The following is an 18,441-nucleotide window of genomic DNA, read 5'->3' as shown; positions in this document are numbered from 1 at the left end:
TGACTCTGGGCCCTTGGGCTGTATGGCCTGGTTTTCTCAGCAACCCCAGGAATGCTGGAGAGGACAGGCCTCAGTGGTGTAAGCATGACTGGAAGAAGCCCACGGATCTCCCAGCCTCACACCATGCCCACATTTCCCTGAAAGCTGGGCTGGAAGCCCTAGTGGCGTTTGTTCCATCTGTTGCAGGACGGGGGAGGAAGCGGCTGGAGGGGGGCGCAGAGCATGAGGACCAGCGGGAATGGGGAGTGGGAGAGGAGATGAAAGGTGCCCTTTCTCCAGAAAAGGCAGGCAAGAACCACCCACCATTCCATGGTCCACCCTGTAGATCTGTATTGCAGGTGAATGGACTGATGGGTGCTGGAGGGGGGCACAGGGCTGAAGAAGGCTCAGCACCTAAGGCAGGCAGTATCAGGAAGTAGATGGCCAGTGATGCAGAGGAGGGGTGGCTCCTTGAGGCATGTCCCAGCCTAGAGCCAGGGATTTGAAAAGTTCTGGTTCTTCAGGTAGAAAGTGACCACATAGGACTCCGTGACCTGCTCTTCTGTCTCCTTCGGCTCCTTCCACAGCCTAGTCAATTGTGCTGAGAGCTTGGTTAAGACTCCAAAGACCTGAAACGGATTACCAATGCCTGCATTGGCACAGGTGGGAGGATAAATAGTGTGAAAATCTTTCTTTGCCATGGTGACCTTAAAACAGTGATTTTCATCGCTGCCTGTGCTCTCAAATCATGAAAAGCACTCAGGCTTGGGCCATGCCGTAAGTGGTGCTTTGATGGATGTTCTTCACTCTTTTGGATTCAAGTGCACAGTGGGAGTTGGAAACCAGTGCACAGTGCAATTCTTTTCCATTCTAACCCACAACTTCCTTCACTCAACAAACATGAAGTGAATATGGTTTAGTGGTTACCGCATCAGGTAGAGGAAGCCTGAAGAAAACATGGTTCAGAAGTGGCAGATCAGACCCCACTTCTGGAAGAGTCAGTGAATGCTAAACACCTCCTGTGTGCTGTGCCCTGGTCTAGACCCTGAGAGTACAGTATTGAACAGCTTAGCCAGACCCTGCCCTGGAGCTTTTTCTTCCAATAACTCCAGAAATGAAGATGTGACACACAAACTCCTTCCTTTCCACCCGCCTCCAGGTCCAATCTGCCCTTGAGTATGTCCCTCTTAAACAGTGTCCTAGCTGTTTGGCAAAGAGTCTAGCACATACTTACTAAATGTTTGCTTTATGTCAGGCCTCATGGTCCAGGTGCTGGGTATCTGACCAAGGGAGATCCAGTCACTGCCTTCTGGGATTCTAGGTGCATGCACGTATTTTGTTCTGCCTGGAAGGGAGTGACACCTTATGGCTGGAACAGTTGACCAACTCATGTTGGAAACAATAGGTTTAGAGACCCCAAGCCCCTCATGCCCTTTTGAGGACAAAAAAAGGCCAAAACATTATAACCCCTACATAACTCGAAGTCAGAAACGTGCCTCTCTCTACCCGTCACTATGGTATCAGTCCAGAGACTTGATCTTCCTGAGTCTCAATTTCATCTATAATTGGGATCATCTCTTTGCACGGTTGTTGTAAGGGTGTACTGACAAATGTGTCAGGGTGGACCTGCGCATTGTGCTCAATCAATGCAGAACAAATGAATTTGGGGTAACGACGGAGTGACTGAGAATTTGATGAGATAATCTAGTCAACACAACCCTAGTTTTTACCAAAATGTAGGTGATAAAGAAGGTGGTTTTTATTACTATTAATATTTTTGGCCAGGACAAATAGCTAGATCTTTTTATTTGGGGGCAAGAAAAATGGATTTCACTGTTTTTAAGGGGTGCACTTAAACTATGGAGCTATCTCGTTTGGATCCCAATACTGACAGCTCCTGATTAGCTGTGCGATTTTAGACAAATTACCTCTCTATGTCTCGATTTTTTATTTATTTTTATTTATTTATTTTTTCTTTTGAGTGGCTCATAGCCACCATTTTTATTTTTATTTATTTATTTATTTTTAAAGATTTATTTCTATTTATTTATACAAGCACTGGGTACAGTCAGAAGCGCGGGAGGGTGAGAGAATTCACCGAACCAGAGCGGAGAGCAGAGTAGGCAGAAGGACCGAAGGACACTGCTGAGGGGAGCAGTGGGTGGCAGGAGAGGTCTGCGCGCCATGTGGGACCCTCCGCTGGTGGCTGGGGAGCAGCCGGGGATCGAACCGGCGCTGCAGAGGCTGCGGGCAGCTTTGCAACCCAGCGCTCAACCGCTGCGCCACTGGGGAGGCCCTCGATTTTTTAATCCAAAGAACATTACTGGAATACTTACAGCTCCCTATCCCCACCCCCGCTGTTGTGACTTTTTGATAAATTGATAGGTGGAAAGCGCTTAGAACAGTACCTGGGCAGTATTAAGAGTATTAAGTTGTGTGCTTCTTATTACTCTTCCACACAGCCCACAGCGAGGGCCACCACCTCCCATCTTCATGCCACAATCCTTTCAGGGCCCTGACAAGGACCAGGGAAGTGGGGCGCAGGCGCATTGGGGCAAAAGCGCCTGACTGCCCGACTGGCCGCCATATTGGTTAAGGGCATGGGCAGCAGCTTCCGAAAGTCATCAATCCGCGCGACAGGCAGGCAGCCGGAGATCCAGGTCGCTTCAGTAGCTGTGGCTGGGTAGGCCAGGCCGTGGCGGGGGTTGCAGGGGTGAGTGGTTGAGGGGCTTGATGGGGGAGGCGGCCGTGGCCGCGGGGCCCTGCCCGTTGCGCGAGGACAGCTTCACGCGCTTCTCGTCGCAGAGCAATGTGTACGGGCTAGCGGGAGGCGCGGGCGGGCGCGGGGAGCTGCTGGCCGCCACCCTTAAAGGCAAGGTGCTGGGCTTCCGCTACCAAGACCTCCGACAGAAAATCCGACCCGTGGCCAAGGAGCTGCAGTTCAACTACATTCCCGGTGCGTGTCGCCACGGCGCTGGGGGGCGGGGGCTGAACTGTGTTGAGAAGGATTCTGAGGTTCTGAGTCGCAGCACCGTGATGGGAGAAGGGGGTCAAGGTGATGAAGGGGATCAAGACTCATCATCAGGAGGCTTCGGGGTCAGGGGCCAGGGATTATAGGATTCAAGATCCGCCCCCCCCCCCAACCACCCCCACCACGGTGGTGCTGATCAGGGCTCACTGGAATGCAGAGGTTGTGTGATAACTGTAGGGGTCAGAGGTTACAGACTCCTAGAGGTCAAGGCTCACTATCATTGGGGATACTGGATTCAGCGCTTCCCTGAATGAACATTTTGAACTATCCCCTCCCAGTGGATGCTGAGATTGTCTCCATCGACACCTTCAACAAGTCACCCCCAAAGCGGGGCCTGGTTGTGGGGATCACATTCATCAAGGTACCCAGAGCCCCCTCCACCTACCTTTATCCCTGTTCCCTGCTCTCTTCATGCACATGGTGCCACCCAGATCCCTTTGGCAGCCCCTCCTCTCCCCTGAGGCCACTTTCCTTCCCCAGGATTCAGGGGACAAGGGCAGCCCCTTCCTCAACATTTACTGTGACTACGAGCCTGGCTCTGAGTACAACCTTGACTCCATTGCCCGTGAGTGTGGCCTGGAAAAGAGGAGTGGGGAGGGCAGGGGAGGACCTCTAGTCGCCAGATCCATCCACCTGTGCTCTCCCTACAGAGAGCTGCCTGAACCTGGAGCTCCAGTTCACTCCCTTCCAGCTGTGCCATGCAGAGTAAGTAAACATGGGTGTGATGCAATAATGGAGTATATATAAAAGGCAGGGGATGTGTCAGTGGGTCTGAGTGTAGCGAAATGGGCATCACAAACCTGCTCCATAGACAGATCATAGTGGGGTTTTGTTTTTGTTTTCGTTTTTAAGCACTGTTAAAGTGGCCATTGACTGATTGGCTACCATTTTGTTTTCCCTGAACCATATAAATCATTTGAGAGTTAATTGAGTACTAAAGTTCCAAACGTCTGACTTCTCACTTCCCAGATCCAAAAATGTTAAAGTTGTGAACTCTGAGATTCCAAGATTTAGAAGTCCCACAGTTTGATGATTCTGAGATCCTATAGTAGTGATGTCCTAACATTCTCATATTTTAAGGATATAGAATATAGACTGTATGGAATGCTGAGGTTCTAGAATCCCCATGTATGTGAATTCCATTTTAGAGCTTTGAATTAAATTCTCAAACATCAGTGTTCTGACACAGGGTTTGGAAGTCCAGACAGTCTCTGTCACAACCACTCAAGTCTTCCATTGTAACAAGAAGGCAGCCATTTACACCATGTAAATGAGCGGACGTGTCTGCATTTCAAATTTTTACTTACAAAAACAGGTGGTGGGTCAGATTTGACTTGTGGGTGATAGTTTGACAAACTCTGATCTAGCAGGGAAATGTTCTAGAAACTGATGTTCCGGATTCTAGGAATTAGATTTTCTACCATGCTAAGTCTGGATATCCATGATTACAAATTTCTAAAATTTCAGATTTCTAGTTTTGTCCAACAAAGGAGAAGATGGAGCTTCTAGAATACTAGGGTTCTAAATTGGAGAGGGTCTGGTATTCTGAGGTTCTGCAGTCTGTTCTAGAGCTCCATGTTCCATTCCCAAATTCACATCCAGACTGGAGAACTTAGCAGGTAAGGGCTCTGGAAATGGAAGGTTCTAGCATGTCAAATTTCTGCAGTTCTGAGATTGGAAGGCTCTATAGTCTGTGAGTCCCAGAGGCTAGAGGACTTGTTTCTACAACTCTGCACTCTGCAGTTCTAGCTCTGGATCCAAGAACTTTAGCACACTTGTAGGCAAGGGTTTTTGCGGAAAGGTCTTAAAACACATGGACTCCCTCCCACACTTGGGTTCTGCCACACTGGGATTCTAGATTTCTCTGTTTGTAGGGTCCAGGTTGAGGATCAACTGGAGACCGTGTTTCTCCTGAGTGGGAATGACCCGGCCATTCATCTCTACAAGGAGGTGAGGCAGGGAGAGGCTGGGTGGGCAGAGCCAGACTGGGGTCGCCAAAGGCTGGCTGCTGACTTCAAGTGGGGTTGGGGGGTGGGTCTTGATTCCACCAGAATGAGGGACTGCATCAGTTTGAGGAACAGCCCGTGGAAAACCTCTTCCCAGAGCTCACGAACCTGACCAGTAGGTAGGAGAGCCCCTACAAGTGGCCAGCAGGGCCCAGTCTAGTGGCCGCCAAGAGATCATGTGGTGGGAATAACCTCCAGTACTGTGGGGAGTAGCAATCACCTTGAGAGAATTGGAAGACTCGAGAAATTGGTCCACAGTGGTGATCCCAGAGAAAATGGGAAGTGGCCACAGACAAATCTGGTGGCAGACGGTGGAGGGTGGCAGAGGGAGTCCCAGGGCTATAGGGAAGGGGGTAGATGTTCCTGTGGAGGCAGAGGTGCAGGGCTGGGGCCAGGTGATGGCCCTTCTGCCTGCCTGCCTGCCCCCTAGCGTCCTCTGGCTTGACATCCGCAACCTGCCTGGCACATCCCGGCGAATCTCGGCTCTCGGCTGTCAGAGTGGTTATGTCCGAGTGGCCCACGTGGACCAGCGGCGTCAAGGTGATGGCAGGGCTGCGGGGGTCTGGGTCTGGGGGCATAGGGCAGCACCCTGAGTTCTCGCCACCCCCCTCCCCACACACAGAGGTTTTGCAGACGTGGACAATCCTGCAGGATGGCCCCATTTCCCGAGTGATTGTCTTCAGCCTCTCTGCCCCCGAGGGTGAGCAGCTCCCTAGCTCGGTTTCCCTACCCAGATTTGGGACCCTTTCCCAAAGTGTCCAGCTCCCACCTCCCCCACTTCTCTATGCCCCGCCAGCCCCTGATTGATGGTGCGCCCCTTCCTTCCTTTCCCTCACCCCTCTCCCCCTCACTTACCCCATGGCCCCATCTCAGGCCATTACCTGGAGTTGAACTTCTGCCATGCCCCCATGGCCTAACCGTTGCCTGTCATTTTGTGGCCTCCTCTCTGGCCTCTTCACTCTGTCTCTGGCTGCAGTCGAACCCCTGGCTTTTCTGGTGGACGCAACATGGTCCCACCACTCCAGGCCTCCTCTTCCTCACCTCCCCTACATGTTGGTGCTCCTGGTGGGTCTACCCTCACCTGATGTGTCCCTCGGCCTGGCCTCTGCTATCAGTATCTGTCCCTTGGGTGGTTCTTGACTGTCTTCCTCTGGTCACTACGATCTAGCCTGAGACTTTTCTGCTGTCACCCAACCTTTGTCCCTTCGACACCAGCCTAACCTTTGACTTCAGAAACTGTCATCAGCTTTGTGCTCTTCCTGGTGGCTGTCCTTCAGCAGTCTCTCATGGTCTAACCTCTAACCCTCCCTCTGGAGCACAACCCCAAGTCTTTCTCCTGTGGTCTGACCTGCATTCCTCTCACTGAAGGGAGGGTTTTAGATGGGGCTGGGAACCTGTACCCTCAGACTTTCCCCCACTCCCTGTTCTCGCTCCCTCTCCAGAAACCACGGACAGGTCACAGCCAGAGGAGTACAGCCTGCTGGTGGCCAGCATGTTGGAGCCGGCAGTGGTATATCGGTGAGGGGGGTTGGGGGTGCTGTGTGGGTGTGGTCTAACCTTGTGCTTTTGGCCCGTGGTCTAAGCTGATCATTCTCAGCAGAGAGATCCCTCGGGTGAGGTGGTTCAGGACTGGGCAGGTGAAAGTGTGCCTGTCCCAGGGACAGGGGTATGGGGTGGAATTTCAAAATTTGCAAGGACGATGTGGAGGCTTTGAAGTAGAACCATAAGTCTAGTCCTCCTGGAGCAGTTGGAAGGAGCGTGCCTGTCAACCAGCTCCATGTATATAAAAGCCCAGAATCTTGGTGTTAGCTGATTTCCAAGGTGTAAGTACTCAGCCCCCTCCCTCTGGTGGATTCCAAGTCACCAACACATGCCTGCTGGCTTGTGGAATTTCTGGAAATTTCCCATTTGGCTCTAGTGAGCCAGTGCCAGCTAGCTATGGCACATCTGGTAGACAGTGAAGAAATCCAAGCTGGGGTTGAGCTCTCTAGGCTCCAGGGGCAGTGTGGGTGACCAGACTGAGGACTAGGGGGCCCGCAGTCTGCAGTGAGCAATTGTGAGTTCCTCTGGGTGGATATGAAAGATGACCACATTGTATCTGGGCTTCAGGAGGAGCAGGGTTGAGACCTGAGCAGGGCAGCAGGATGGGCACCTGGCCCAGGGTCTGCCACTCAGGGTGGCAGGCCCTGCAGTCTGACCCCTGTCTCCCTCAGGGACCTGCTGAGCCGGGGCCTCAAGGACCAGCTCCTCCTGCCCGGCAGTGACCAGTTTGACAGTGTCCTTTGTGGCCTGGTCACCGATATAGATTTGGATGGGCGGCCAGAAGTCCTGGTGGCCACCTACGGACAGGTGAGAACCAAGGGAAGGGGCCTCCACCCACGGTCCCTGCCATGGGCCCCGTCCCCTTGTGTGACCGGGCCCCTTGCCACCCCTGCAGGAGCTGCTGTGTTACAAGTATGGGGGCCCGGAGGCTGGATTCCGCTTGCTGTGGCAGCGCGGCTTCTCCAGCCCGTTACTGGCCATGGCTCACGTGGACCTGACTGGGGATGGGCTGCAGGAGCTGGCCGTGGTCTCCCTGAAGGGCGTGCACATCCTGCAGGTAGCCAGGGTGCTCTCAGCAGAGCCTGAGAGGGGGGTTTTGCACACCTGCTATCTTGAGGTGGTGCTGTCATGGGGCAGGGGCAGGGCAGGGGGGCCATTCAGCCCCACCCTGGGAAGGAAGTAACCCATATCCGGGAAGTGGTTCTGTTGGCCACCTGTCAGGAGAAGGGGATGCTGGGCACATTACCACTGAGGGTCAGCCACCAGCATGGGGAAGGGGATTCTGATGGGCCATCTGTCACCCTTCATGGCCCCCTGGCCTGCCCTCACCCTTCCTAAATTCTATCCTTTCACGGTGGCCATGACTTGGGGCTCACCATGCTCTAAGCTCAGTCTTCACTGGTGGTCTAGCCTTCGCCGTCCATGTCAAGCAGTGCTGTGTCCTCCTTAAGACTTTGTTCTGGCTGAGGTCGAACCTCCAGTCCGCTTTGATTGCTGACTTTCCAGGTCACACGCCTGCCCCATCCTTAAACCTGCTTCTGACCTTGAACCCTTCTACTTCGGTCTAACTTTGAAATTTTCTCTGGCGGTCAGGCCCTTGAACTGAGATCTGATGTTCAGCCTCTTCCTGTACTTTGACCTCTGGCCTTTCCAAAGCAGGCTAACTGCCATTACCCCTTCCAGTCTGGTAGCCTACCCTCCCAGTAGTCCAAGGTCTAACCTTGAACTCACCATTGCAGCTTATCCTCCAACTACTAGAGTCTCATCTTTGACCATTTTCCCTCTGGCTCGGCCCCTCCCCTTAAGCTAAGGGCATGCCTTTGTTTCCTAATCTGGGGTTTGCCTCCCCCTTCCCTCTGGTCTAGCTTTGGGGTCCTTTCTGTTCTGGTCTAACCCAGGTTCATTCTACCAGAGTCTCCCCTTAATGCTTTCTCTACTGTCTTTGTCTGGGTCTTTCCCTACAGTTTAATTTTCAGTGGAGTGGTCTAGGTTAGACTGTAGGAGAAAAGATAGAGCTTGGACCCCAATGGAGAGGTTTGAGGTGAACCACAGTGGCTAGGACAAAGGTTAGACCCAAATAAGATGGCATGTGGTTAGCCAAGTGGAGAGATCTGAGATTAGACCCTGGTGGAAATGACAGATAATTCCTCAACCCTGTTACGAAGGACCTAGGGTCAACCCCAGTGGGGAGGTCTGAGGTTAGACCCCAATGAAAAGGACAGAAAGCACTGAGGTTAGACCACAGTGGAAGAGATTATGTCCAACCTGGGGAGAAAGGACCCCCCTTTCATTGTCCTCTATCCATCCCATCATCCCTCTTTGAGATGTGATTCAAGGTCCCATCATCATAGTGTGACCTACTCTCTGTCCCTTTTGTTAGGAGTCTGACCTCAGCTCCTCCAACTAGCTCTAGGGACAACTAGCTCCGTCCCTCGTGTGGTGACACATTCCTCTCCCTTTCATTCGCTTGGCTCTGTCTCTGTCCTGTTGGTCATCCTTCTCTGCCAGGGCTCCCCCACTGTGGTCAAACCTCATTCACATGCAACTTAATCTCTCACTCATAGTTTGATCCTCCCTGATCTAACCTCAGACCAATCACTTGGGGCTAGGCTTTGTTCCTCTTATTGAAAACACATGTAAGGCTGCTTAAGTCCCCCCCCGACCCCAGGTCTCACCTTCACCCCATCACAGGACCCCTTCTCAACCCGCACACTGCAGTCTTCTTCTATGTCTCGCACAGCCTTTGAGGTAGTCTAACCCCAGACCCTCCCACTGGTCTCCCCAGCCCCCTCCAGCTCTGTCTCAGCCCCACCCTCCTCCTCTTGTTCCCCCACAGCACAGCCTGATCCAGGCCTCGGAGCTGGTCCTGACCCGGCTTCGGCATCAAGTGGAGCAGAGGAGACGTCAGCCACAAAGGCTGGGGGACAGGGTGGGTCCAGGGTCTGCTGGAACCCTGAGCTCCTGAGTACCCACCCACTGCCCACCCCCAGCCTGAGGTCCCTTGATGTGGGAGAGGCCTGGTGAAGGCAGGATGCTTTCCCTCAACCTCCCAGCTGTGAGTTCCTGTTCTGGCTCCGTTCCAAGTACCCTGTGACCCCAACTTCTGTACTGTGCTTTGAGCCTCAGTGTTCTCATTTGAAAATGGGATGATCTTCTAATCCCAACAAGCAATGGTCAGCCAGCAAGTATTTATATGTCCAGAGGGAAACCAAATTCTCAGTTGTCTTCATTCTTTTGTTCAACAAGCATTTGATGAGCGCCTGCTATGTGCCCTGTGCCATGTCAGGTGCTTACCTCACCCAGAAGAATGGAGGGGGGGTGATGTGAGGGAGAAACACTCCCAGGTTAGACCCAGAAACTGGATTAGGTGAGGTCTTAGTACAGACCCCAGAGGAAGTGAATTAGACTCTAACCGAGAGGCTGAAGAAATTAAACAACTGTGGAAAAGACTAGAATGTAAGACAGAAGACTGAAGTTAGACCCCAGGGAGTGAACAGAGGTTTAACCATGTTAGAGAGAGCTGAGGTTAGGCCTAGGCCTACAGGGAGGACTCAAGTTAGACCCCAGTAGAGAATTCTGAGGTTAGAACCCTGCAAAGGAGGTCTGAGGTCAGACGCCAGTAGAAAGACAAAGAAATTGGACCTCAGAGGAAAGGATATTTGAAGGAAAGGAAAGGACTGCTGTGGGAGAGCTTGGGTCAAATTGTCGCAGAGGGTCTGAGGTGGACCCCTATGGGTAATGCTGAGGTTGAAATGTAACAAAAATTACTTAGGTTCCACCCTGTGCCAAGGACCACAGGTAGACCCCCAGCGGGAAATAATTGAGGTTAAATCCCAGTGGGGGAGTACGGAGATGAGACCAGGCAGACAGGACCCAGGATGTACCGTGCTGGGAAGGACTAAGGCTAGACCTAATCTGAAAAGCCCCTGGAGTTCGGAGACCAGGGAGTTAGAGACGAGGCTGATTTCCCCAGTCTATGGCTGTAGGAACTGCCCCCTCCCGTGGTCTGGTGGATGGCAAGGAATCAGAGGCCTATATCTCAGGGACCAGTGGAGGGCGGGGATGATGGAAGAAATCTGGCCTTCCCCCACCGCCAGCCAGGAATAGAATCCAGGTCAGGAGGGGTAGAGAGTAATTCCTGAGCAGGCTCCAGGCTTGTGGGGAGGGGGGGACTCCTGCACCCTGGGGGAGCTGGTCCGCCCCCATGGTCATGCTGGCCACCCATCTGCCTCCTCCCTTGGAAGCCCACCCAGCACTGACCAGGAAGACCAAACTGCCAGTTCTCCAAGGGGGGTTGTGGGTGTGTGCCCACCCATCTCCAGCCCCTCTCCCAGAACCCGTGGGAAATTGCAGGGAGCTGGATCAACGCCCTCCTCTCCTGGCAGTGGGCCTAAGGGTGTCCAGCCAGGACTGGCACCATGTGAGGGCCACTGGTGGGAGCAGGGTGCCCCCTCCCGCATACCGCCTGCTGATGTGGTGCCTCTATCACTTCCCATTCTGGGGGAGCGTGGGAGGCTGGGCGGGATTTGGGGTGGTTAGTTAGTAACGGTGTGGGAGTGCGATCACTGTGTACACTTCCGGGCCCACAAGTTTGCACCTCCAGGAGCCACCTGTCTGGTCCTCTGCAGTCACTTCCTGTCCTTGTGCCAGATCCCTGGTCTGGGCCAGTGTGTAGTGGAGCTGAAGCCACTTATGCCACGGTTTCCCCATCTGTAAAATGGGGCCGATAATACCAAGGGGTGTGAGAGTTGGTCGTGGCAATGTGTGTCAAGTGCTTATAAAAAGCTGGATAACCGTGCCTGGCACTGGCAAAAAGCAGTATGAATGGCGACTTGTTATTATTATTAATGGGAGCCTTTGTGGTTGTTTCTGGCTTGCTTTGTGAGGTTCCGTCTGCAGGCACTGTTTGTGAGTTTGGATCTGACTCTGGCTAAATATTCTCGCCCTCCCCCCAGTTCTGTGAGCCTGTAACTATTTCTAGCTGTTTTTGTGTCTTTTGGCCCTTGTGTGCATCAGGGCTTGTGTGTGTGTGTGTGCGTGTGTGTGTGTCAGCAGCCTCCAACACACACACACACACACACACACTCTGTGCCCTCACCGCTGTCCCCAGCCTGTGGTGCTGAACTGGGGTGGGAGGTGTGGGTTACCTCTTCCTGCTCCTCCCGCGCCTCTGTCCAGGCCCCTCCCCAAACCTCCCCCGCCCGCTGCCCCTCTCCCCGCCTCCTCCTCCTCCCCTCCCTCTCCGGCTCCTCCTCCCGCTCAGTCCCTCCTCCTCCCTCTCTCACTGACTCCCCCTCCCCTGTGTCCCTCCCCCTCCTCCTCTCCTCCCTCTACCCCTCTCCCTCCCCTCCACCCTGGCTCTCCCTCTCAGTCTCCGGCTTCCCTCTCTTCCTCTCCTCTCTCACTCTCTCCCTTTCTCTCTCTCTTTCTCTCTCTCTCCCCCTCTCTCCTTCTGTCGGGAGTCGCCCACCACTGCCAGCCCAGTATAGGGGGGAGCTGCTCCACTGCTCCAGGCTGTAACTGCAGGTAAGAGCCCCCCAGTTACCCCAGGCGGACTGAGGGGGGTGGCTTTGAGAAACCGGGAGCTGCTTTTCCCTGAGCTCGTTTATGGGGAGTGGGGGGCTGCAAACCCGGGGTCCTTCCTCGGGGTGGGGGGCAACTCCAGCAGCCAGAATGTTTAGCCCCCCCTGTGATCCAAGGGGGGGGCCTCGGAAGGGGGCACGCCTGGGCAGTGAGGGGGCGAGAACACCCCACCCCGTCTGGATGGGGCAGCCCCCGCTCCGGCTCCCTGCCTCCGCCCCCGCCTTCCTGTGTCTGGGTCCCATCTTTCTGTGTCCACATCTCTCAGGGGTCCCTGTTCTGCGGAGTCTGGCAGCTTCTTCCGTCAGTCAGGCTCCCTGAATCCCTGTCCCCGACTCACTCGTGTCTCTCTGCACCGGGTCTGTCTGTCAGTCCACGGTTTCCCTCTGCCTTCCTCTTTTGCCATCTCTGTGTTTCTCTATCTCTGTACAGTCAGCTTTCCTGTGTCTCTTCCAGTTGTTCTCTGTCTCTCTCTGTGTCTCTGTCTCTCTCTCCCCTCCATCTCTAGGTATCTGATCTCTGTTTCTCTCTTTCCTCTTCCTCTCCCTGGGAGCCAGTTAACTCTCCTCCTACACACCTTTGTCTCCGCCCCTGACAGGAGGGAGACCAGGAAGAAAATTATCCCCTCCCCCCCACAGAGTGGGCTCCCCCAGAAGGTGCGGAGTCCCCAAACTCTCCTGTGCTGGAGCTCCCTCCCGTCCTTCTTGCTGGCAGCGCCCCATCCCCGCCCTGAAGAGAGCTCCCCTCAGCTCCCCTGCCTGGCTTCTGCCATCCTGGGGCCAGCGCTTCCTGCATTCTGACCTGTCCTGTTTTGTAGTAGCCCTGATTCAGTCCTCTCTTCAGTCCGACCTCATGCCTCTTCGTCTAGGCTGAACTGGTCCTGCCAGGAGTCTAACTTCCATCCCTCTCTTGCTGTTTATCCATTCCTTGTTCGTTCCTTTGGCAATTACCGAGCAGCTTTCTGACTCCACTGGTCCTTGGAGGTTCTGAGAGGGCTCTTCTGAGTCTAGAGGTCCCTAAGCAAAGCACTCTCTTTCTGGAGGGAAGGGGGCCCTGGAGAAGGTGGGCGGGAGTGAGTGACAAGGGGAGAGGTGTGAGCCTGTAGCCCACGCCTGCTGTGATGGGTGCAGAGTGAGGTCCCCAAGTGCCCACGTTCGGGTTTGGAGTCCCATGCCTTGAGTTTGCATCTCTGCTCTTGCCCCTGCCTTGAAGCTGTGGACTTGGCTAAGCTCTTTCCCCCTCCTAGCCTCAGTTTCCACATAGGTGTGCCACAGCCCTGAGCACCAGGCTCTGTGATCCCAGACTGGGATGTGCATGGTTGATGGGAGGGCCTGGCTCACCTGGGGCAATGCATGTTTAGAAATCTGTGTCCCCCACCTCACACATTACTGAGCCCCCTGGTGCCCCAGAAGCAGAGTCCGGAACCACTGGCCCCTGCCAATATGAGGACCATGAAGGAGGGAGTCCCACCTGGCATGCCAAACAGGAGCGTCCACACCCCAAATTTGCAGCCCCCCTCTATGGAGGTCCAGTGAAGTCTCTGAGGCCCCAAGAAGTGTGCAAAGCAGGACTGGGGTGCTCACCACTGACCCAGCTGGCCCTCAGCCCAGCACAGTGGGTAGAGATGGCCCCAGGAGATGCTGTTGCCATCTGCCCTCCCAGCTCCCACCCCTCCCTCAACCTGATCCTTCTACCCCTGGATTCAAAACCCAGATTAGGTTTCAGGGCTGCTGGTGGACCAAGAGACGCAGAGGCAGGCGCCTCAGCAGAGGGAGCCCAGCTGTCTCCAGTGACATGGTTCAGACCTCTTGTTGGTCGTTCATGTCACAAATATTTATCTAGGGCTTTCTCTCCCTGACCGCCCCCCCCCCTTCTCGCCTACAGCCTCAGTAAGAGGAAACCAGATTTTGCAGAAAAAGGGACTTGAGCCAGGCTACTTTACCCAGGCCTGACCATTAAGTAACCCTGGTTCCCCTGGAGCACTGCAGCTGGAGGGATGGGTGGTTAGACTTCAGGGAGGACTTTCAGGGACAGTGGCCTCTCCATGGGAAAAAAGATGCTTCAGATGAATTCTTGACTCCCAGGTGGCCCTGGTTCCCCTCAAAGCTGGGGAGGAGGGGGGAGGGAAAAGAGAGCACTGAGTCTTTGCTTTGGAGCCTGGTGGGTTTGTAATTATGCCTAAGTTGTTGCTAATTAGGGGGCTGCTAATTAGATGTGTCATTAGGGGCCTTGCTGAGGGGGCTAATTGTGCGGTGGTCCTTTAAGAATCACCCTCTCCTCCCCTTACCCCCCCACTCCCGCCTACACACACACATATACACACACACACACATTCCTCAGGGACTTTCTGCCAAAATTCTGCCTCCCTCCCCCGGCAAACCAGCTCCCAACCTGTGAGTTCGTGGGTTTGTGTTGGGGTGGGCTGTGGGTTAGACTCCAAGAAGAACCTTTCATCCAGATGTGGAATTTACAAAGGAAATGCAGCCTGTGGCCAAAAGGGAGGTCAGAGAGGGGGAGTGTCTCAGGACCCATCCCTTTCTCTCTTCACCCCCTTTTTATAGGCTACTGGGTAACCAGGGCAATACTTGGGTGGGGCAGAGGAGCTGGAAGATTAATTTGCTGAGGCGCGGTGAGCGTTATTTAACCTCTCTGAGCCTTGGTCCTCTCCTCTCTGAAATGGCATTCTGAATACAGTGGTCAGGGAAAGTGAGAGCTGAGTTGAGATGGAAGGGGAGAGGGAGTGGATATGTGAGGGAAGAGTGTTCCAGGAAGAGGGAACAGCAGGTACAAAGGCCCTGAGGCAAACACTTGGCTGGTGTGTCGGAGGAACAGCACTGAGGAAGTGTGGCTAGGGCCAAGGGAGCAAGGAAGGTGAGGCCAGAATGGAACGGGAGCAGAGAAATTTGTTTCTCTGTATAAGACAGAGCCCGGGAGGGTGCTAAACAGTGAAAGGAGACCTGAGCCAGACAGAAACAGCCACTCAAACTCAGCCCCAAAGGTAGTACTGAAACCACAGAGACCCCACACCACAAATAAGAGAAAAAAGCCTAATGGGGGACTCATCTCACAGCTACTAAGGAATTATGTACCTCACAGAGGCCCAGGAAATAGCTTGGATACCTGAGGATGCTAGGGAGATATGTACCATTATCGTGGGGAAGGTATGAATGAGAAATCCTCCGTCAGCTCTTCCTCAGACAGACACTCACCATAATGCAAATCTCTAACTGGAACCAACTGAAGGGCAGGTTGCAAATCAGAAGAATCATTTAATGATTTTTGGGGCTCACAGTCCCTTGCCTCACCCACTGTTGTGGCTGGTTTCATTCATACATTAAATATCTTTAAGGTTCAACTGTGTTGGGATAATCCACAGCCACTCCCTTTTCATGGCTATATAATATTCCACGCGAGTACTCTGCAATCTATTTTATTTGACTGCTCACAGGTGTTGGAATTGTTTCAAGATTGGAACTATTATAAGTAAAGCTGCTGTGACCATTCCTGTACATTTCTTCCAGCAGACACAGATTTCTTTCACTTGGGTACATACTTAGTTGCAGAATTGCTGAACTGTCCAATACATGATGTTTAGCTGTAGTTTCCCGCAGTGACTATACCATTTTACACTCCCATCAGCAGTGTGTGAGCTTCCCTCTGTCTATCTTTATCTTTACATGTTTTTCTTGCTTGGTCTTTAGTGCTTTCTGTGTCTTTTTATGTCCCTGTCTCTGTATCTGTGTCCCCCTGAGTCTATGTCAGTTTTCATCCTCCATTTGTCCTCAGTTGTCTCCCCCATTCTCCACCCCCAATAAGGCTTGACTTCTGTGTGACAGGGAGGGTTTACTGCCTTCATCCAGATTTCCTCCTTCCCCACAGGCCCCTGCCACCCTCCATGGCGCCCCTGGCCTTGGTGGGGTTTGCACTCCTCCTGGGGACTCCCCTGTGCTCAGGGGCAGCCACCCCGACCCCTTCCCTGCCACCTCCCCCAGCCAATGACAGTGATACCAGCACGGGGGGCTGTGAGGGCTCCAACCGCTGCCAGCCAGGGGTCCTGCTGCCCGTTTGGGAGCCCGATGACCCATCGCTAGGTGACAAAGCCGCGCGGGCTGTGGTCTACTTTGTGGCCATGGTCTACATGTTTCTGGGCGTGTCCATCATTGCCGATCGCTTCATGGCATCCATTGAGGTCATCACGTCAAAGGAAAAGGAAATCACTATCACCAAGGCCAACGGTGAGACCAGCGTGGGCACTGTCCGCATCTGGAACGAGACTGTGTCCAACCTCACACTCATGGCCCTGGGCTCCTCAGCGCCCGAGATCCTACTGTCTGTCATCGAGGTCTGTGGCCACAACTTCCAGGCCGGTGAGCTGGGCCCGGGCACCATCGTGGGCAGTGCTGCCTTCAACATGTTTGTGGTCATTGCTGTGTGCATCTATGTCATCCCGGCTGGTGAGAGCCGCAAGATCAAGCACTTGCGAGTCTTCTTCGTCACCGCCTCTTGGAGTATCTTCGCCTACGTCTGGCTTTATCTCATCCTTGCTGTCTTCTCCCCAGGTGTGGTCCAGGTGAGCAAGGACACATGGTTGCCTCCTTGGTGCATGCTTGTCTGCAAAATCCTTAGGAATAGCTCCTTGGGTTTGGAGAGTTCATTCAGATATTTGCAGAAATGCATGCCCACATCCTAGAGGGCTACCAGGTACAGTTGTGCAGATCACACACTGCACAAGGGCATTGGGCCAGAGGGGGCATGTCAGGGTTGAAGTCCAGTGGATGCTCCTAAGCCATATGTGAATGGTGCTGTAGACCCTGGAAAGGGCTCCTCTCCTCAGGGTAGGGGGAGGATGCCATCTTGCCATATATTCATCTAGACGGGTTGCGTTTTAACTATGTGTTAACAGCATCCTTGTGGTCTGTGTAATGCATGTCAGTCTAGCCAGGTATTTGCCAGGTATGTTCCCATGTTTTCCTGCATCCCCTGCCTTTTGCATAATGTATTCTCACTTTTGCAATAAGACATCCCCTGTTTGCATAATTCATGTTATACTTGCATAATCCAGCCTTGTGTTTTCTGACAGTGCTAACTGGTTTGGGTAACTTGGTGTGATTTGCATAATTTATCCATGGGCTTGCATAGACACATGACCCCATCTACATAATCTAGCTCTGCCCTTGCCAGCTATGCGATCAGGATTTGCAAAATACATTCATTATTCATAACTGATTTCTAATGTTAGGATAATTTATGTCACATCAGTATAATTTATACTCACATCCAATCTAACAGAAATATAAACCCAAACCACTGTAAACACTGCTCTGCCTAATTTATTCCAACAGACAAAATTTACACCCACAGCTACATAATATACACCAAAAGCCAAATAATCATTTGCCTCTCGTTTGTCCAGTGTCTTAACTGGCACACTCCTTAATCTTCCTTTAAAACATTTGCCTAATTAATTTACCACAACTCATGCCTGCCACCCACATTTGCCTAATTTATTTATGGGCCTGGCCTAATTCATTCACTCACATGCATAATTTATTTGAGGCAGCCGAGTATTCATTCACACATGTGTATCATCTATTCATGCATATCTATCAGGTTTTGCCAGTTAAAGTTTCTCTCCATGAAGAATCTGAAGCCAGGAGTATAAAAATTCTTTGCTGATGGTAAAAAGGCAAACCAAGGTATCAGAAATCCACAGTACAGAAAGGGGGATGTAGTGGCGCCAGAAGACAGGGAAGAGAGAGGGAGACAGTCAATTACTGTGAGTGACTTAACTACAATTCTGAGTTTCCTGGCTGCCATGACAAAAAGTGCAGGATGTTTCATACAGTTCTCAGGTGCTATTAAAAAGGATGACATCCTGATTTAGGTTTTTAAAATGGTATTTGACAAGGATTTACACCAAGACTGTGAAAAAGAATTTGAGACACTATGGGTGAGTGATGGGGAAGGAGTGGGGGTAGAGAAGACACTTCCCTGACAGGGAGCTGGCTAAAAGTTCAGAAACAGAGGGTCTAAAATGCCAAGGCTTTGGGTGGAGAAGTAGCCACAGAGGGACCCTTCAGGAGTAGCTTGGACACCAGAACTTGGGACATTTTTACAAAAGAACTGGCATGAGATAAAGATGATGCTAATTTCTAGACACAGTGAATTGGTAGAGTGAGAAGATGGCTCTGGATATTCTCCCCAAGTGTTGTTGTGACCTCAGGCGAAGCCTCTTTCAGCTTCAGTTTTCACATTTGAACCTCAGAAGGAATTGACTAGACCAGTGGTTTTTGACCCTTCCTA

The 18,441-nt window shown here is 52.7% G+C and overlaps 2 protein-coding genes and 1 long non-coding RNA gene across 3 annotated transcripts in view; 2 read left to right on the top strand and 1 right to left on the bottom strand.

Moving 5' to 3' along the window:
* Positions 1–271: 271 nt before the first annotated feature.
* Positions 272–3,707, bottom strand: LOC119249494 (uncharacterized). The gene is made up of 3 exons (XR_005126150.2): positions 3,396–3,707; positions 1,214–1,324; positions 272–628 (listed from the first exon to the last, which is right to left on the bottom strand). It is a non-coding gene; the product is annotated as an uncharacterized LOC119249494 (long non-coding RNA).
* KPTN (kaptin, actin binding protein) lies at positions 2,657–11,681 on the top strand. Its single transcript, XM_037516863.2, has 12 exons — positions 2,657–2,935; positions 3,289–3,371; positions 3,491–3,575; positions 3,661–3,715; positions 4,885–4,960; positions 5,062–5,135; positions 5,447–5,556; positions 5,639–5,716; positions 6,459–6,534; positions 7,230–7,365; positions 7,454–7,615; positions 9,395–11,681. Exons 1-12 carry the CDS (start codon positions 2,713–2,715, stop codon positions 9,521–9,523), a joined length of 1,287 nt encoding a protein of 428 aa, XP_037372760.1. The 5' UTR covers positions 2,657–2,712; the 3' UTR covers positions 9,524–11,681.
* A 224-nt stretch (positions 11,682–11,905) lies between these two features.
* SLC8A2 (solute carrier family 8 member A2) overlaps positions 11,906–18,441 on the top strand; it is a 29,077-nt gene continuing 22,541 nt past the window's right edge. Inside the window, 2 exon segments of the mRNA XM_037516862.2 lie at positions 11,906–12,084; positions 16,018–16,708. Coding sequence (XP_037372759.1) covers positions 16,034–16,708 — 675 coding nt within the window. The 5' untranslated portion in view covers positions 11,906–12,084; positions 16,018–16,033.

Source organism: Talpa occidentalis, unplaced genomic scaffold, assembly GCF_014898055.3.
Source record: "Talpa occidentalis isolate TD23 unplaced genomic scaffold, MPIMG_talOcc4v2.1 talOcc4.17, whole genome shotgun sequence".
NCBI lineage: Eukaryota > Metazoa > Chordata > Mammalia > Eulipotyphla > Talpidae > Talpa > Talpa occidentalis.
Note: the sequence above shows the minus strand (reverse complement) of the source record. Positions and strands in the feature narration are given on the sequence as shown.